The sequence below is a fragment of the Sciurus vulgaris genome, assembly GCF_902686455.1.
Source record: "Sciurus vulgaris genome assembly, chromosome: 17".
NCBI classification, from domain to species: domain Eukaryota; kingdom Metazoa; phylum Chordata; class Mammalia; order Rodentia; family Sciuridae; genus Sciurus; species Sciurus vulgaris.
Window position 1 is genome coordinate 2,040,859 of NC_136478.1, and position 17,357 is coordinate 2,058,215.

At 57.4% G+C, this 17,357-nt stretch overlaps 1 protein-coding gene across 2 annotated transcripts in view; it reads left to right on the plus strand.

The window, feature by feature from the left end:
* FBXO31 (F-box protein 31) overlaps positions 1-17,357 on the plus strand; it is a 30,587-nt gene extending 13,230 nt beyond the window's left edge. Inside the window, exons 2-9 of one of the 2 annotated variants that reach the window (XM_079119620.1) lie at positions 2,996-3,067; positions 8,402-8,478; positions 8,817-8,984; positions 9,387-9,461; positions 12,912-13,021; positions 13,797-13,950; positions 14,901-15,250; positions 16,889-17,356. In XM_079119620.1, the coding sequence (XP_078975746.1) occupies positions 2,996-3,067; positions 8,402-8,478; positions 8,817-8,984; positions 9,387-9,461; positions 12,912-13,021; positions 13,797-13,950; positions 14,901-15,250; positions 16,889-17,111 (1,229 nt within the window). In that variant the 3' untranslated portion in view covers positions 17,112-17,356. Of the gene's footprint in view, positions 1-2,995; positions 3,068-8,401; positions 8,479-8,816; positions 8,985-9,386; positions 9,462-12,911; positions 13,022-13,796; positions 13,951-14,900; positions 15,251-16,888 lie in introns of both variants that reach the window. The other variant, XM_079119621.1, reaches the window with a different exon arrangement.

Genomic DNA, 17,357 nt, shown 5'->3' on the forward strand with positions numbered 1-17,357 from the left:
TGCCCATATGCTCCCGTCGCTCCTCTGCCCTCCCCTCCTTTCTCCAGCACCCAGCAGAACACAGTCATGCTTCCCTTGAACTCTATTCCTGCTCTTCTTGGTGGTGGCCTTGGCAGCCGGGCACTCTCCTAAACAAACCCTTCTCTAGAGGAAATTTCATTACTGCTCCAGTGTTGACAAGACCTTCCAGGTCCTTGATCCTGGGCGACGAGCACATGTCAGCTGTCCATCACCCAGGAGGGCCACAGACTGCAGAGGAGAGTGCTGTCTTTAGCTCATCCTTGATGCAGGCCCTGGACTTAGTCCCTTGTGGTAATGATGAAGTCACAGATAAAGTTTATGAGTGGATTCTATTTGCAGCCTTCCACATAAACCTGTGGTGCATAGTTTTAAAATTTAATGTCTCCTTTACGGTTAGACCAGCCTACCAAAAGATACTGTTCTTCCCTTCCTGTATTCAGTAAAGCTGAAATCCGAATACTCGTTTTTATTCAAAGTGACGGTTCTTCCTTTTTGAAATTGTCTGAGTTCAGATCTTCTCCCTGTGCTGGTGGCTGGAGCCTCGGGGTCTCAGGGTCCTTCTGGGCCTTGCTCCCACAGCCCGGCTGTGAGACTTCTGGGGCCTGCAGGCCTCCTCCAGGAACCCAGCACAGTGGCACCTGGGAGGAGATTGCAGCCTCACCTCAGCTTCATCCGCACGGCCTCCACACCTGTCTCCTGTTCAGGTTTCATTGATGAAAGTTTCCTGTCTAAAACTTGAAAAATGGTTTCTCAAGAGCCCTGAACCCTGGTAAGGAAAACCACTTGGTCCTCTGGGGCCACCCGTTAGTAAGAGTTCTGGTCCTCAGCAAGGAGATGACTGCAGAGGGCACAGGAGCCCAGGGTGCAGCCAGCACCCTCAGGGAGGACGCGACTGAGCTGTACTCATGCCCTGGAGCAGCTTCATCAGTGAGCTGCTTGCTTTCTCTTGTTTCCTTTTAGAAGTGCAACAAATGACAGAGATCATGCTTTATGTGATGCTGGGGTTGCATCCAGGGCCTGGTGCAGTGTAGACAGGCACCCTGCCACTGAGCCACATCCTCAGCCTGTGCCGTAGAATATGAGTGAGCAGCATTGGGGAGTTCTCTGTGTTGAAGGAAAACACCCAGAATGGACCATGAGCTCAGCAAGCTACAGAGAAACACTAGCCTCTTGTGTTAGGGTGTCGAGCTCTGTGCTGCCCAGGAAGCAGCAGTAGCCACACCTGGCTCTCAGGTTCTTGAGTGATGTGACTGATCTCAGCCAGGACGAGCTTAGGTCCGCAGCACACACCAGCTTCCTAAACCTTGGAATTAAAAAGAGACACTCGGCAGCACCTGCACGTGGAAGTGATAGAGCTGTTTTATTAACTTAAATAAAATGTATCATTAATGCAGTTTTACTGTCCCTGTTTTGTGGTGCTGGGGACTGAACCCAGGGCCTGCACGTGCTAGGGAGTACGCTGCCACCAAGCTACATCCCTGCCTTTACGTGCTTACTTTTACTTTGTAAAATGTGGAACTGGAAAATTGAGTTGCCTCTGTGGCCTGGACTTGATTCCTGCTGGGGGCTGGCTCTAGATCTGGAGTTGGGAGTTGCTTGGCTCTGCCGGGAGATTTTCAGTAGCATTTTCTCCGGGTCTCAGGCTTTTTCTCCAGAGAATAGGCTGTGGCATCTTGCTGGGTGTCGTGTGTGGCCTCTCTGGCGGCCCTTACTGCAGCTTCCTGGATGGAGGGTGTGCCTTGCCTGGTTCTCCCTCAGAAGGGACCACATGGGGCTGCTGCCTCCTGGCCTGGGATCTAGTGTGCAGACAGAGACATGCTGTGGAAAGAAGGAGGCCTGAAGACCCTGCCTAAGAGCTTTGCCAGGTAGCAACCCCTTCGCCCAGCGGGACCTCTGGAGCTTTCCTTGGGATAGCCTTGGGGTTTTGCCTGGTACCCAAGCGTTGGGTCGATAGCATCTGTTCTACTGAGAAGGCCAGACCTCTGGGGAGGACTGTCAGAAGTGGTGTGCAAGGGCCGCCTGTGGTGTCCCCACATGCCTCATGCCCACATTCTGAGCCCCCAGCTTCCCTTTAGCCTTGGGGACAGAGTCTTGCCTTTGGAGGTCATTTTTAGGATCAGTGAGGCCATACCGCAGGGCCCCAGCTCAACGTTGCAGCGTATGATCCCAGCGTGAACTGTGGCTGTTGCGGAGCCCGCCCCCCCCCCCCTTCCTGTGCCGGGAGCTCGTGCACTAGGGAGGCCTTTGTGCAGGTCACAACCTCTCTGCACCTGTGCTCAGATTAGACGGAGGTGATGTGGCCTTGCCCCTGGGGCCTGCTGGCAGGACGAAGGGCTGTGGGTGCCTGGGTGTGCTCGGCCTGGCGCCCGGCACAGGAAGCAGCCATGCTGGAAGGACCAGTGGTGCGGGCGGCTCTGCCTGGGTGAGGCTGCACTCGGCACTTTGCTCCTAAGCCTGACTGACACCTGAACCAGAGGCCTGGGGTTTTAGTGGGACACCCTGGGTGGTAGGTGCTGTCAGCAGGGTCAGGGTGTAAGAATGGGGGGCAGAAGGTGTTGGGAGCCCCTTCACTGACCCGGGACCTGGTGTCTGTTCCCCTTTGCAGTCTCACCAGTGTCAGTGACGGCATGGCATGGCAGGCTGCACTGGGGTCACAGGCCCACCCTAGCGCCAGTGGAGACCTCATTTCCATGGGAGCGAGGCACATGCTTGCCACACCACACTCATAGAGTGGGGTCGTCTGCACCTGTGCGCAGCAGGCTGTGGCCTCGCTGGCAGGGACACCGCGTGGCTTCATCGTGCTGGTGATGCTAAGCCGAGAGCGGCTCCCTGGGGACCCAGGCTGCAGCTCAGCCGCCACCTGGCGGGCAGGGCTCTCAGGCGCGCCACAGTGCTCCCCTCCCCGTCCCCGTAGCTGTCACTGTTGCTTCGTGATTTCCTGATTTTAAACTTCAGCCGACATTTCTTGTTGCAGAATACGGTGTTTGTGAGAACTTGCGGAAGCTGGAGATTACAGGCGTGTCTTGTCGAGACGTCTACGCGAAACGTGAGTTGATTCTCTGTTGTCACCTCTTAACTGTGGGAAGAGTGAGCCTGACGGGAAGGAGAGCAGCTTGACCTCTGGCCGTCTGCTCACACCCCGTCTCAGCCACACTGGTCTTGCCAGCTGGGAACCCGGGCCTCACAACCAGGCAAGGGCTCTAGGACCAGCCCCACTGCAGCCCCACTGTCCTTAGGTACAGCCTTGGTGGCTGCTGCATGCTGTGCGTGGGGTGCTGGGCTCCTCCTGTTCTGGGGTGTCTTTAACCTCACGTTTTCAGTCTGTCGTGGCTAAAGCCTCCGAGTTTTTATCTATTTATTTAACAGTTTCTGTATTTGTTTAGCCAGCATTACTGGGGACCCACCCACTAGGCATGCTGGGCAGACACTACCACTGACTCTGCCCTTGCTCGTGTGTATCTGTGTGTTTAAAAATTTACCAATACTGGGGATTTAGCCCAGGGGTGCTCTACCACTGAGCTACATCCCCAGACCTTTTTAATTTTTATTTTGAGGCAGGGTCTCACTAAGTTGCTGAGTCTAGCCTGGAATTTGCCATCCTCCTGCCTTAGCCTCCTGTGTCTCTGGGATTCCATGTGTGCACCTACATGCCCAGCCAATTTTAATTGACATATAATAATTACACATATTCGTTGGACACAGTGTTACATTTCAGTACACATATGTGACATGTATGGTCCGATCAGGGCAATTGGCATATCCGTCACCTTAGACATCTGTCATTTCCTTGTGCTGGTGATAGTTAAGGTCCTCCTCTGTTCTGGGAACGCAGCCAGTTGCCCCGCCACAGTTAACCCTGCTGTCTGTCCAGCAGTAGAAGTCACTCCTCTCCTCTGGCAGCACACTGTACCATTTTTGAGAACTGTGAGGTCTGAGCAGTGCGGCTGTGCAGGAAGTGGTTCTGGTGCCTCCAGAGCTGTTCCCCGGGGTTCTGGGTCTGTCCCCCCGGGTCTGAACATGTTACCTTCCACTGATGCCCAGTGGGTCGACCCCAACCCCTCTGGTCGTCGCGCTAGTTCTCTGCTTTCCAGGGCCACTGCAGCACTGGCTGCGCTCAGGGCCCTTGCCCGCTGGCACCCGAGTGTCTCGTGAGACAGGCTTCCACCTTCCTGCTCTGCTGCAGGTTTGCTAAGCCATCAGGTTTCTCTTGAAGAGCAGGAAGCACCAGCGGCCATATCCCAACAGGGATGCAGGTGTTGGTACTTGTCCAGGCTCCAGTGTCCTGTAGCACCCAGGGAGGAACTCGAAAGAGGTGCTGGGGGTGTGTGTCTGGGGACTCAAGGATTTCTTTTTCTTGCTGTTTTTTTTTTTTTTTTTTAAACTGGAAATTGAACCCAGGGGTGCTCTACCACTGAGCTGCATCCCCAGCCCCTCGCTTTTTTTTCTTCTAGATTTTTAAGACAGGGTCTCAATAAGCTGCTGAGGCTGGTCTTCAACTTGATCCTCCTGCCTGCTTCCCTAGCTGCTAGGATAACACGTGTGCACCTGACTTCTTGCCTGTTCTTAACTTCTTGAAAATGTTTGCCAAATGCAGAGAATAGTTCTTCCTGTCTGTTATTTAGTATCCTAAAGTATCTGTACTGCAATGGCCAAAGCAAATTTCTGTTTTCATATTCACCCAAAGTACAGGAATTGTGTTTTTATACATTTTCTTTGGAAGCTTTATCTGGGAGATAACTGTTAAGCTCTGGGGGCAGAGAGCTGAAGAAGAATCAGCCATAGTTCCTGAACAGGTTGCTGAGTGGGCAGCCTTGACTCAGCTGTGCCAGATCTGAGTCAGGCAGGGAGGCGTCCTCAGTCAAGAGATCCGCCACAGGGACAAAGGGGATACCGAATCTGCCCTGGGCGACACCTTAGCTGGGGCAAGCACCCCAGACAGTCTCTCCCAGTTGGGGCCTGGGACCCTTCATGCACCTCTGGCCAGGGGACAGTGAGCAGCCTGGAGAGGTCTCCTGCTCCCATGGAAGGGATGTCATGGGTGTGTTCTCCAACCAGCCCTGTGTGTCCATGAGGGAGCCACTGTGGCGCGGAAAAGGGTGTGGACACAAAGGAGAAGCGAGACCATCCGAGTCCTTCCCTGTGTGTCTGTTCAGGTATAAACCCTTGTGTGAGTCGGAACGCTTCATGAGAGTCCTACCTGATCACGAGCACACGGGCTACAGAGATGTCTACACCTGCCACACGTCCCTCCTCTGGCTCTGGATAGCTCTTGCTGCGTGAGCGCAGCTGCACAGAGGTTCTCCAGCTCTCAGCCTGACAGCACAGACCCCGGTGCGCTAGCCGCCCAGCACCCAGGCTGTGCTTTGGGGATGCATGTTTAGTGCCTGCCACTGATTGATGGGGCTACCGCACAAATTCACATAGAGGCAGACCAGAGAACAGTGTAGGAGCCTTAACACTTTCCCATTCTAAAATGAAATGTGAGTTGACTTCTAAACTTTATCATTCAGTATGTTTGAATAGCAAATGTGAATTTAAAAAAAATGTGTGCACTTAGTATACCAGACAAACACAGGGCAGAGCTGCTCCTTCAGAGCTCTGACTGAGCTCTAGACATTTTTCTAAGATGTAGTTAAAGGAAATTTGTGTCCTTTTCACTTTTTATTAGCTCAGAGTGGTTGAGTGGAGAATATGTCATCGAGAAAGAGATTAAAATTATCAGCTTGCACTAACAACCACTCGGAAGTTTCTAGAAACACTCAGACCTGTTACTTCAGCTGTCGGAGGGTCCGGGTTTCAGCCTTGCCTGACTGGAGTAGGAACTGCTGACAAATCTGGGAGCAGAAAGAATAAGCATGTCCTAAAGAATTTTTCTTAACATCCTGTTGAGCTCTGGACAGGCCTGCAGATTGAGGACCAGATCCCCGGGGCAGTCCTGGAGCTCTGGACGCCTGGGTCTGCTCAGCCTGCCTCCAGGCCCTCTGCGCACAGACAGGTGCCGAGGAGAGCTGTCTGAGCAGACTGCGTGTGGGGACGTGGAAGCACTCGTGTGCGGGAGCCGCGGGCAGTTCGGGAATGCTGTCCTTTCCTGCACCTTGTTGGAGATGGCCAGAACATTGCGTCAGAGACTGACCAGCCCTCTGTGCTTAGCTGCATGCAGCAGGTTTCTTCCTTCCCAGCCCTGGGCATCCAGCCTGGTGTGGGCTTTGAGCTACAGATGGACGGGCACCAAGAGCTTCCCTCTGCTTCCCTCTGAGGTCGGGTTCTTCTGGGGCTTCAGTCTGTCTGGAGCTACACCTACCCTGGGGAGTCTGAGCGGCCAGGACTCGGGAATTGCCCGGTGTGTGCTGGGCTGTGTTCTTGTCCCTCAGTGTGTGTGTTCTGGAGCTTTCTATAGCAGATGAGGAAGAGCTTGAACGCAGGCTCCTCCCTTGCTTCTGGGAGGTCACGCTGGGCACCTGGGTGGGTCAGCCTGTGCTGCTCTAGCTGACAGCTTGACCACTGGCTGGAGGGTTGGAGAACTGCTGTGTCCCGGGCTCTCAGTGGGAGGGGGGCCAGAGGACTGGGTGCCAGGGTTTCCTGTTGGCCCTTGGCTGGGAGTCCCTTGGCCCTTCAGAGCGTTCCGTGTGGAGGCTGGGGACAGTGTTCTGAACAGAGCCACTGGGGACTCCTTCTCTGGGGAGCGTGAGCCCCTGGGACATGGGGGTTCGTGTGGAAGAGGGTGTTGCAGAACCTCTGTGGCCTGCGCTGGAAAGGCGAGCCCCTGAGGGCTACAGGAGACGCTTGTCCCCTGAGCTGCAGGAGGGAGGCGCTTCCCTATCGGGGTCAGTGTGAGCTCACGCCAGGCGGAGGCGAGACTCCTGGAGGCATCATGGTGCCTTCTGTGGTCACAGTGGTGTGACAGCAGTGCTTTCTAAAGCAAGTTCACCTCTTCCACTTCTTGACTGCAGCTGATGCACTGGGTGGCTCTTTCCTGAGCGTGTCTTCCTCAGTCCCTTTCTCCTCTGTGTGCAGGTGAATGAGTATTGCTACTCCTGGGGGTCCTGGGCAGGCGGGCAGGCCCCAGCACTGTCTTTGGGCTTTAGAATTTGGAGGGAAGGGTGTCCAGGTGGGGAGGGAAGAAAGGGCAGGTCTGTCATGGTCCCTCTGCTCTGGCCGTCAATGGAGCTTAATTGCAGTTCAGGTTCCTTTTAAGGGCCCGTTTCTCAGTGTCTCCCCATGTGACCTGGTTGTTCTCCACGGTCACGTTGGTCCATCCAAACAAAAGCATCCATCCTGGTGCCAGCAGAGCTCATGAGTGTGTTGAGGGCTGGCTCAGCCGCTCAGCCATCTTGGAAGCTGTGCTTTGGGATGCTGCTTTTCAGCAGAACAGGCTACCTGCTGCTTCCCTCCTGGAATCGCCTGAGTACAGGGCATGTTTAGTGTTCTAGAAACTTCAAGATGGAAGTGGTTGATTTTCTAGAAAGAACCAGCCGTTGACTGCAGTAAAGTTGGGAGAGGAGGGGAAAGGAGGAGCAGGGTCTTGCTGGATAGTGTTTATTTTTTCAAGTATCTTACGAAGTTTCAGAAACGTACAGAGGAGTTGAGAGTACTGTATGGTGAATGCCTGCCTCCACTGGGTTCTGCTCTGCCCTGTCAGGTGGTCGTCCCCTCTCATCCTTCGCAGCCTCTGTCGTCCCTCTGGTGACTCTGTGTGGGGACAAACCCAGGGCATTCTGCCACTGAGCCACATCTCCAGCCCTCTTGACTCTTTATTTTGAGACAGGGTGTCACTAAGTTGCTTAGGACCTTGCTGAGTTGCTGAGGCTGGCCTTGACCTTGGATCCTCCTGCCTCAGTCTGCCGAGTTGCTGGGATCACGGTTGGTTTGACTCAAGTTTCCATGGGCTTCACAGTAAGCTACACAACTCAGTGTGCACCTGAGGCTGATTCTGGGCATTTCTCGTCTGGAGCTCAGCGTTTGTTTATCGTTTGTCGTGCTCGTTATTGTTTGTTTAACAACAGCCCATCCAGGAGTGACCCTAAGACAAGGAGGCTGGCTTCGCTGTGTGTGCTAAGCAGACTCAGGCTTCTTCTGCAGGGCAGTCCCACGCAGGCACACCAGCCCTGGCCTGGGTTCAGAAACGTCCTGATAGTCTTGGGCTCCACCCGGCCTTCTCCCTCCAGCTGCCTGGCCACACCCGAGGCGGGCTCTTTTCTCTCCATGCCCTCCAGGCCAGGGTGCTGCCCTCCTGCACTCGGGGCAGGGATCAGAGCTCCGACACCATCGGTGGCTCCCACTGTGCGGGAGCCCCAAGCGCAGGTGGCGTGCCGGCTAGGGCCCTGGCGCCCGCCCCCTGCAGTGCTGAGCCTGAGCGTGCCCTTGCCTCTTCTCCCTCCAGTGCTCCACCGGTACCGGCACATTTTGGGGTTGTGGCAGCCAGACATCGGGCCGTATGGAGGACTGCTGAACGTGGTGGTAAGTCTGCAGACTGGGAGGGATGTGCCCGCTGCGGGAGCCCTGCCTTCCCGCCGCAGGGCCTTTCTGCAGAGGCACACGCCACCCTGGCTCGGGCCTGGCCTGAGAGGAGTGAGCAAAGGAGTCATCGGTTCTGCAGCCTCTCCTGAGCCCTTGGGCTTCCTGGTGCCCTGACTAGGTGGCTGTGAGGTCCTCGGGTCCTGGACCTGACAGGCCAGGAGGCTTCGTGCTCACCCCGTGGCGACACTGGTTTTGCTTGCACGGCCTGCTCCCAACCAGGGGCGGCGAGCGAGAGGAAGACTGGTGAGCAGTTGAGCTCGCCCTCTGTCCTTGTGCAGGTGGACGGCTTGTTCATCATCGGCTGGATGTACCTGCCTCCACACGACCCTCATGTGGACGACCCCATGAGGTTCAAGCCTTTGTTCAGGATCCACCTCATGGAGAGGAAGTCTGCCACGGTGGAGTGTATGTACGGCCACAAAGGGCCCCACAACGGCCACATTCAGGTAGGGGAGAACTCGGGTCCCTCAGGCTGCCACGGTCCCAGGGCTGTCTAGGCTGGGCCTCACAAGGGTGCCAGGCGTCCGTAGCTGTGACCTGCTCCTGTGCAGACGAAGGGGGCAGGCAGACTCACACCTGCCTCTGGAGCCTTGTCTCCGGCCTGCATGTGGATGCAGCCTTTCTCCTCTGCCCCGTGGTTCCTTTGCTTCCCCTCTGGTTTGCAAGAGCACTGTGTGGAATCATGCCCTGCTCCCTGGGGCTGGCCGCAGCTCTGAGCGCCCTGGGGAGGGTGTTGCCTGCGCGTCCTGTGCTGGGGCATGTGTAGGTGGGCATGGTACCGGTGGCAAGGGAGCCGCGTGACCAGCTCACTGTTCCTTGTGCCCCCGCCCCACGCCATGACACTGAAGATTGTGAAGAAGGATGAGTTCTCCACCAAGTGCAACCAGACCGACCACCACAGGATGTCCGGTGGCAGGCAGGAGGTGAGCCTGCGTGCTGGGGGGAGGGCGTGTGAAGACTGTGCCTGGCCTTGCCCCATGGGGCAGAGCGGACGTGGGAGGCCACAGGTTCTAGGAGGCGATGGCCCAGGCGCCGCGTCTGGTGCTCCTTCGGCTCGTGCCCCGCCCCCAGTCTGGGTGAGCCAGGCCCACGTCCCCAGGGTCTCATGGACTCTGCCCTGCTGGTGGCTGAGCCCCTTTTGCTCAGGCTGCTCTGGGGGCGCAGTGCAGGGGGCACTGGGGCCATGTCCAGGCCCCTCCGATCTGGGCCTTGCGGTTTAGGTCGCAGCAGTGCGGGGAGCACGCACCGTTTCCTGCCCTCGCCCTGTGACTTCACATTGCCTTTGGCTTGTACATTTTGAGAATCTCGGACCCACGCCATTGAAGACATTTTTTAGAAGAACTCGAACTTGTCAAGCGCGGATGCTCATTGTAGCTTCTGTTTTTTTGTTGGGTGAACATTTCCGAGCATTTCTGAGTCCTGGCGGTTTCCCCACTAGCCAGGGAACCACAAGGAGCTGGGCTGAGGGGCGCCCGTGCCCTTCCTTCCCTGGGTAGAGGGCAGGTGAAGATGGTCCGTGTGGCGTTGTCAGACGGGCGTGATTGCTATGGTTCACCTACGCGAAGAGTGTGACGTTTCCCCGGGGCCGTCTCGGAGGTGCAGCCTGAAGCAGGAAGGCCGAGCGTGCATTTCTGGTGGTGCTTGCTTGGACCTTCCCGTGAGCTGCTTTGTGGGCCGGCTGGCTCTGCGTGGACTGTGCTCATCCAGCTTGGAGCAGGTGCCGGCTGCTCCTGGTGGCACCTGGACAGCTCCTGAGGGTGGGCTGTTGCGAGTGCTCTGCTGCGCCCCTTGCTTCCAGGGAGCTGAGCAGTGCCTGTGAGAAGTGCGGCCCAGGCCTGTTGGCACCCCTGCGTGCCGCCAGGCCCAGACACTGCCGGCTTGTCTTCGAGTCTGCCTTCCCTGCCCCACCTCTCTGGCCCCTCTCACAGGCTGAGGCTGTGGGGAGAAGAGATGGGGAGAAGGGAGGAAAGGGGGGCAGCCCTGGAGGGATGTGGAAGCCATCACAGGCTCCTGGTGTCCTCCCAAGCATGGCGGCTGCCCTCACAACACGGTTTACGGTGAGCCTCCTTCAGAGACCTCGTCTGATCGTCAGCTCTCGTTGGTGTTCCCGCGACGGCCTCTGCTTGGGAAGCGGGATCTCACTTCTACACCTACATCTGCTCCTCTGGGTGGCCTTTAACTCCATTGTGCTTGGCACAGTGGTGTTGGCCTTTGTTATCCCATTTGATTACTTTGGTTTTTATCTGTTATTTATCTGTCTGATTTTGAAAGAAGTCTTTCCCTCTAAGTTGACCTGCCACTTAAACAGAAGGCTTAATTTTTTTTTTTTTTTGGTACTGGATATTGAACCTGGGGGAGCTCAACCACTGAGCCACACCTCCAGGCCTTCTTATGTTTTATTTTGAGACAAGGTCTTGCTAAGTTGCTTAGGGGCTTACTAAGTGGCTCAGACTGGATTTGAAGATGAGATCCTCCTGCCTCAGCCTCCCGAGCCACTGGGATTACAGGTGTGGTCATCACGCCCAGTCTAGGAGGTTTAATTTTGATGAAGTCTAATTTGCCAGAGATTTTCTTTTATGGTTGCTCTGTGTTTGAAAATCCTTTGGACCTAAATAGTTTCCTTTAAAAAAAATAAAAAATAAAAAGACTTGAGCTGGGTGTGGTGGCCCCACCTGTGATCACAGCTACTTGGGAGGCTGAGGCAGGAGGATTGCAACCTTGAGGCCAGCCTCAGCAACTTAGACCCTGTTTCAAAGAATTAGAGGGTGTGAATGTAGCTCAGTGGTAGTGCACCCCTGGACTTGTAAAAAAAAGAATCTTGCTAGCCCCTTTTTAGATTTTGCTGTGTGTCCAGATCTGTGGCCCATCTTGAGTTAGTGCTTATGTGTGGTGTGAGGCAGGAATCCTGGGGTATTTTTCTGCACAGGGGAGTCTGGTTGGCTGAAGACTTTCCTTCCGCCAGGGGGCTTAGGCTCCTCCCTTGAGAAGTGGCCAGACCAGCGTGGCTGTGCTGGCTGTGTGGCTCCGTGGTGTTGCTGAGAGCAGGGGCTGTGGCTCAGCAGTGATGGAGCTTCTTGGTCCTCCAGCTCTGACCTTGCTCAGGAGGCTGTGTGTCTGGGTTCTTGGGCTTCTGTAGAATTTCAGAGTCAGCTCGCAAGTTTCTGCATGGTGCCTGGTGGGCCTGCCATCTGAGGGGCATTGCGCTTGGAGGTGGTTTGGAGAGCATTGCAGTCCTGCAGGACTAGTCTGTCCTGGTTGGATGTTTCTGCCCCCCATGTGCAGAGTGTGTCCCCGGCCGAGGACAGGGGTGTGTGACTCTCTTGCCTCTGCTTCTTTCCACTGAGATCACACACGTGTTCTGTGATGTTGATTCTGAAGTCCCATGTATTTTGTGGTGCTGTAGATCAAATTTTTAATAAAAATTCACTTCCTGCCCCTGCTGCTAGGAGGTAAGATGGGCTGACTGCTGGTTGACCTAGTAGCCCTGGCTTCCCACAGCCCCTGTGGTGATTTCTGCTGTTTCTTGGCGTTGGGACAGTAACACAGTAAAGTGATCTATGAATCGAAGCTTGTTTTCTCATTTTTATGTGAAGTTTTTTGATTTTTTTTTTTTTTTTTTTTTGCAATAATAGGGTCCTGGACCCAAGCTACCACCGAGCTTCATCCCTCGCCATTTCTTCTCTTCTTTGTTTACATTTTGAGACAGGATGTTGCTGAGTCGCCTGCCGGCCTTGAACCCACCACCCTCTGCCTCAGCCTCCTGAGCAGCTGGGTGATAGCCACGCACCACCACACCTGGCTCACCACACCTGGCTCGTTCTTTTTTCCCCTGTAAACTGCTTTTGCCTCTGTTTGTGGGGCTAATTCTATTTAGTTGTTGTAGGAAACACGTTAGTTAGGAACTTGGGGATTTGGATGAATTCAGTGATTGTGTAGCATCCCCCTGTTGCGGACTCAGCGTCCTGAGTGGCAGTAGCTGCAGGATGTGTACTGTGCCTGGAGCTTTGAGGGATGCAGGACAGACACCGACGCACACTCTGAGTGGTCACCCTGCATCTGCAGACACTGAGGGAAGACTCACTAGACCTTGCCACTCGGTAACAGCCGGGCTGAGTTGCAGGCAGGGGCTGGGGCTCAGTGTCCTGCCGCGCCTGCTCTCCCAGGACTGAAGGACCAGGCTCTCTGTGCAGTGTATGGCTGGCTCAGTGTGCACACAACTCTGTCCACTGCTGGGCTTTTAGCAAGACCTGGGCTCACAGCTGCTCTCGCTCTCCCCATCACTGGCTTCACCCCCTCCTGCCAGGAGGCCTGAGGCACAGGCATGCCTGCACAGGAGTGCCCGCACAGGGCGGTCTCGCTGTGTTCTCTTGAAGGAGTTCCGGACTTGGCTGCGGGAGGAGTGGGGCCGCACGCTGGAGGACATCTTCCACGAGCATATGCAGGAGCTGATCCTGATGAAGTTCATCTACACCAGTCAGTACGAGTGAGTGGGCCTTTCTGGGTGCAGTGCGCGGCCCGGTCCCCTGCCCCTGATAACTGTGGGGTGTCCAGTTGGGGTCCAGGTTCCTGGTGTCTTGAACAAAGAATTGAGCCACACACACAGAAGCCGCGGGCAGAGTGCTTATCTAGTGGAAGTGAAAACAGCACCCAGTAGGGTAGGCAGAGTGGAGGCGCCTCCAGGCAACCTCAGAGTCTAGCCTCTGCAGGGCGAGCGCTGCCTAGGTCCTCTCCTCTCGGACCTGCTTGGAGACTTTGCCCATTTTTCCCCTTTGGATACGTGATTTTCACCTGATTGGAAAATAGAACCCATGGCTGAGAGTTGCCGTGGCGAACAGCCCTGGAGGGAGTTGCCATGGTAATGGCACTTGCTGAAAGCAGGGCTGGGGTGACCTGGCTCCCTGTGGCACTGTGCTCACACCTGCCTCCGCCGCCTCGAGGGCCCTGAAGTTCTCCCTGACTCCCACCTCGCGTCTGGTGTCTGATTGGTCACTGTGGCCCCCATAGGGACTCCAGTGGTCAGGAGCCTTCAGAGGCCAGCCTCTTGGCCTTTCCTGTGCCCTTGGCTACGGTGCCTGGGCACTGTCCCCTGCCCAGGGACGCGGGCTCCTCTCCTCAGGGTGGCAGAACTGGAGTGCGTTTCCCTCCCTCCCGTGGAAGCCATCCAATGCTGTTGGGGCCCGGGAGCTGCACCTGTAGGCTGGAGGCCTGGAGGCCTGCCTGGACCCAGCTGAGCCCCATGCCCTTCCTGCTCCCTGCAGCAACTGCCTGACCTACCGCCGCATCTACCTGCCGCCAAGCCGCCCGGACGACCTCATCAAGCCGGGCCTCTTCAAGGGCACCTATGGCAGCCATGGCCTGGAGATCGTCATGCTCAGCTTCCATGGCCGGTGTGCGAGGGGCACCAAGATCACGGTCAGTGTCTCCACACTGTGGGAGCCGCCTTGTGGGGTCTGCAGCCTGGGCCCCCGGGAGCATAAAGTGCTGATTTTCAGGCCCTCCCAGGCCTGCTGACCCAGAGCGTGCATTTTTACAAGGGTTTGTGGGTGTCCTAGGTGGCTTTGCCTCCTCTGGTGCTCAGCTGTAGCCGGCCCTGGAAGACCCGGGGCAGGCCGAGGATTTAAATGGGGCCTGGGTAAGGGGCTCTCCAGGCTTCCCAGGAGAAGGTGCAGCCTGGTCGCGACCCTCTGCAGTAGCACGGAGCCCACAACTTGTGCTGGCCTCAGCGCTCATGAGGAGTTGAGGGCTGTGCGGTGCTCGGGAGCCTCACGGTAGAGCCCGTCTCCCAGGCCCTGAGCGGGCTGCCACACCTGCTCCTGTTGCCAGGGCCGTGTGCAGTCCTCACCTGTCATTGACAGTTATTGGGTGGGTTTCTGGCAGACAGCGCTAGCACTGAAGCTCAGCCTCTTTCCCAAACCCCCAGGGAAGAGGTGCACCCTCAGCTCCTGGGGAAGTTCCTTGTAGAGTAGGGCCTGAAATCTGCGAGGCCTCTGGCATGCTGGAGTGACCCTTCCCGGAGGCCTTGGCTTGGAGCTGCAGGACTGCAGGGTCTTGGGTCAGGCTCAGGACTTGTGCTTAGGCCTGCCGCCTGCCACCAGGCCCAGGAAGACCTAGGGCATGAAGGGAACTGGTTCCCACCTGGGGAGCTCTGAGCACGTCTGAGCACGTGTGTCGGTGCCCGAGGTCCCTCCTCATGTCCTTTCTGGCTCTCCCCGTCTGGGTGAAGTCTCGCTCCATGGGAGATTGCTGCTAAGTCTGTGGCCGAGCTGGTGCCCACTTACGTGGCCAGAACAGACTCGACCTGGAGGCCGTGTGGTGGTCCTCTGGGTCTCTGAGCCTGCTGACTGCTGCCCGCTGCCCTGCAGGGCGACCCCAACATCCCCGCGGGGCAGCAGACCGTGGAGATTGACCTGAGGCACCGCATCCAGCTGCCTGACGTGGAGAACCTCCGCAACTTCAACGAGCTCTCCCGCGTGGTCCTGGAGGTGCGTGAGCAGCTGCGGCAGGAGCAGCAGCAGGACAGCGAGGGCCCCGCCCCGCCGCAGGAGCCACCCTCGGGCCGGGGGCCCAGCGGGGCACCTGCCGAAGAGGGTGGGGAGCCCAGAGTCGGAGCAGCGGCCGAGCAGCCAGCCCATTCCGGGCAGGGACAGCCATTCGTGCTGCCCGTGGGCGTGAGCTGCAGGAACGAGGACTACCCCCGCACCTGCCGGATGTGGTAAGGCCCCGGGCTGGGCGGTACGCTGGGCTTCCCCAGGCAGCTGGCGAGCGCCTTCCCCGGCTCAGGGCGGAGGCCTCTGTGTGTTCCCCGCTTCCTCCCAGCCCCCCAGACTCCTTGCACCAGGAGCAAGGGACTCCCGTGACCTGAGTTAGCCAGGTGAAAGGTAGAGGCAGGTGGTTTCCTTTGCCTGCAGCTTGTGTGTGCATGTCCTGGGCTGCTCCTGCCGCTTGGGGAGCACGGTTCAGACGTGGCCCCGCCGACCGCCCTGTCTTGTCCTTCTCCTTGCCTGCTGTCACTTTTCTGCCACCTGTTTTTGGCCAGACCCTGGGTGGCCACCAAAGTGACGGGCGCCAGCCTACGTGTCCAGTGAGGAGTGGCACTGCTGCCCTGCCAGCCGCCACCGGCTGCTCTTGTGTTGCTCCGTGATTCCCTGGGCCCGCGTGAGGCCTTCCAGTCCCTCCACCTTCTGAAATTCACTGAGTTGAAGGGAGTGGAAGGCGCAGCACCTGCATCAGCCGGGCACTTCAAGCACCGATGGCCAGCTGTGCCTGGCAGCCACTGCCGCACACTGCAGAGCCAGAGCATTTCGCTGCTGGAGAGGGTTCACAGTTCCCCCGCCTCTGCCTCTTACGTGTCGCTTCCTTTGGCCTCTGGTGGCCACCACCCATGCCTGTGATGGTCTGCTGGGCGTTTCCCAGTGCCAGGCTCCCAGAGAGGGTTTGGCACCTGGACGTGGCGTGGTGGAAGAAGACTTGTGTTCCCGTTTCTCACCGTGTAGCCGTGACTGCACCTGCCTCTGTGGTAGGGACACGGGGCATTCCAGTGCAGCCTCCGAGAGCCACGAAGGGAAAGCTTTGTTCCCGCATCATCTCACGGCTCACCAGCCCTTACGGCCAGCATGGAGCCCTGGCTGGCTGGACAGGAAGCTCTGTCCAGCCCCTGCCTGGCTGAACTCGAGGGCAGCCCTCCAGCCTGTGTGCACATTGGGCCCCATGGTGCCAGCAGCGTGGCCTGTTCTCTGAGCACAGGGCCTTTGCCCAGGAGGCGTGATGGCACTTTTTTCCCTCCCGGAAAAGCCTCATCACGGGCTCTGCTGCTCCCTTCCTGGCCCAGGAGCCAGTGTGGCTGGAGGGGGCAGAGGTCCTGGGCATCGTCCCTGGAGGTTGCAGGCCAGGCCCTCACCTGTCTGAAGGTCAGCCCTTGGAGGGCAGCAGTCTTTCAGGCTGGTTGTCGATCAGGCCGCCCCTCTTGTTTCTGATTGGTGGTGTACTGGCCTGTTGCCCGGAGTGGAGGACCCTGCTTTCCTGGGCTGGCTTTGTGTGGACGTGTCCTTGCATCAGAATTCTCAGGGGCCTGCCCAGGAGTTCTGCTTCAGCTGGGGTGTGGGCCCACGTTTGAGTCCTGGGCTTCCGCCCATGTGCTCCCCAGCAGCCAAGCACTTGGCCTTTTGTGCCCCATGTGCCTGCAGTGCACGCCCTCCGCAGGAGCCAGAGCCTCTGGGCGTCCCCTGCAAAGACGCCTCTCCTGGTGCTGCTGGCCGCCCTTGGCTTGCGGTTCATGTTGTGAGGGGCGAGTGCCCAGAGTGGCCTGTGCTTGTGCTCTAGAGCGCCCGCCCTCACCTTTCCTGTCTTCCAGCTTCTACGGCACAGGCCTCATTGCCGGCCATGGCTTCACCAGCCCCGAGCGCACCCCTGGTGTCTTCATCCTGTTTGACGAGGACCGCTTCGGCTTCGTGTGGCTGGAGCTCAAGTCCTTCAGCCTATACAGCCGGGTGCAGGCCGCCTTCCGGAACGCAGATGCACCGTCGCCGCAGGCCTTTGAGGAGATGCTCAAGAACATCCAGTCCCTCACCTCCTGACCGCCATGCCTGCTGTGGGCCAGCCAGGCCCTGCCACCAGGAGCAGAAGCAGCATGCACTTTGAAACGCGGCCTTTTTGTAGAACGCGCACCTTCTCGCAAGGGGCCCCATCCTGCCCCAAGACACTTCATACCTAGCGTGTAACATATTCCTGTGTGGGTGTCGTGACCCCAAGGAGATGCTGAGCATGTCCCCCCACCTTTCTCTCTCCCTCTATCTCTCCCTCTCTCCCCCTCCTCCCTCCCT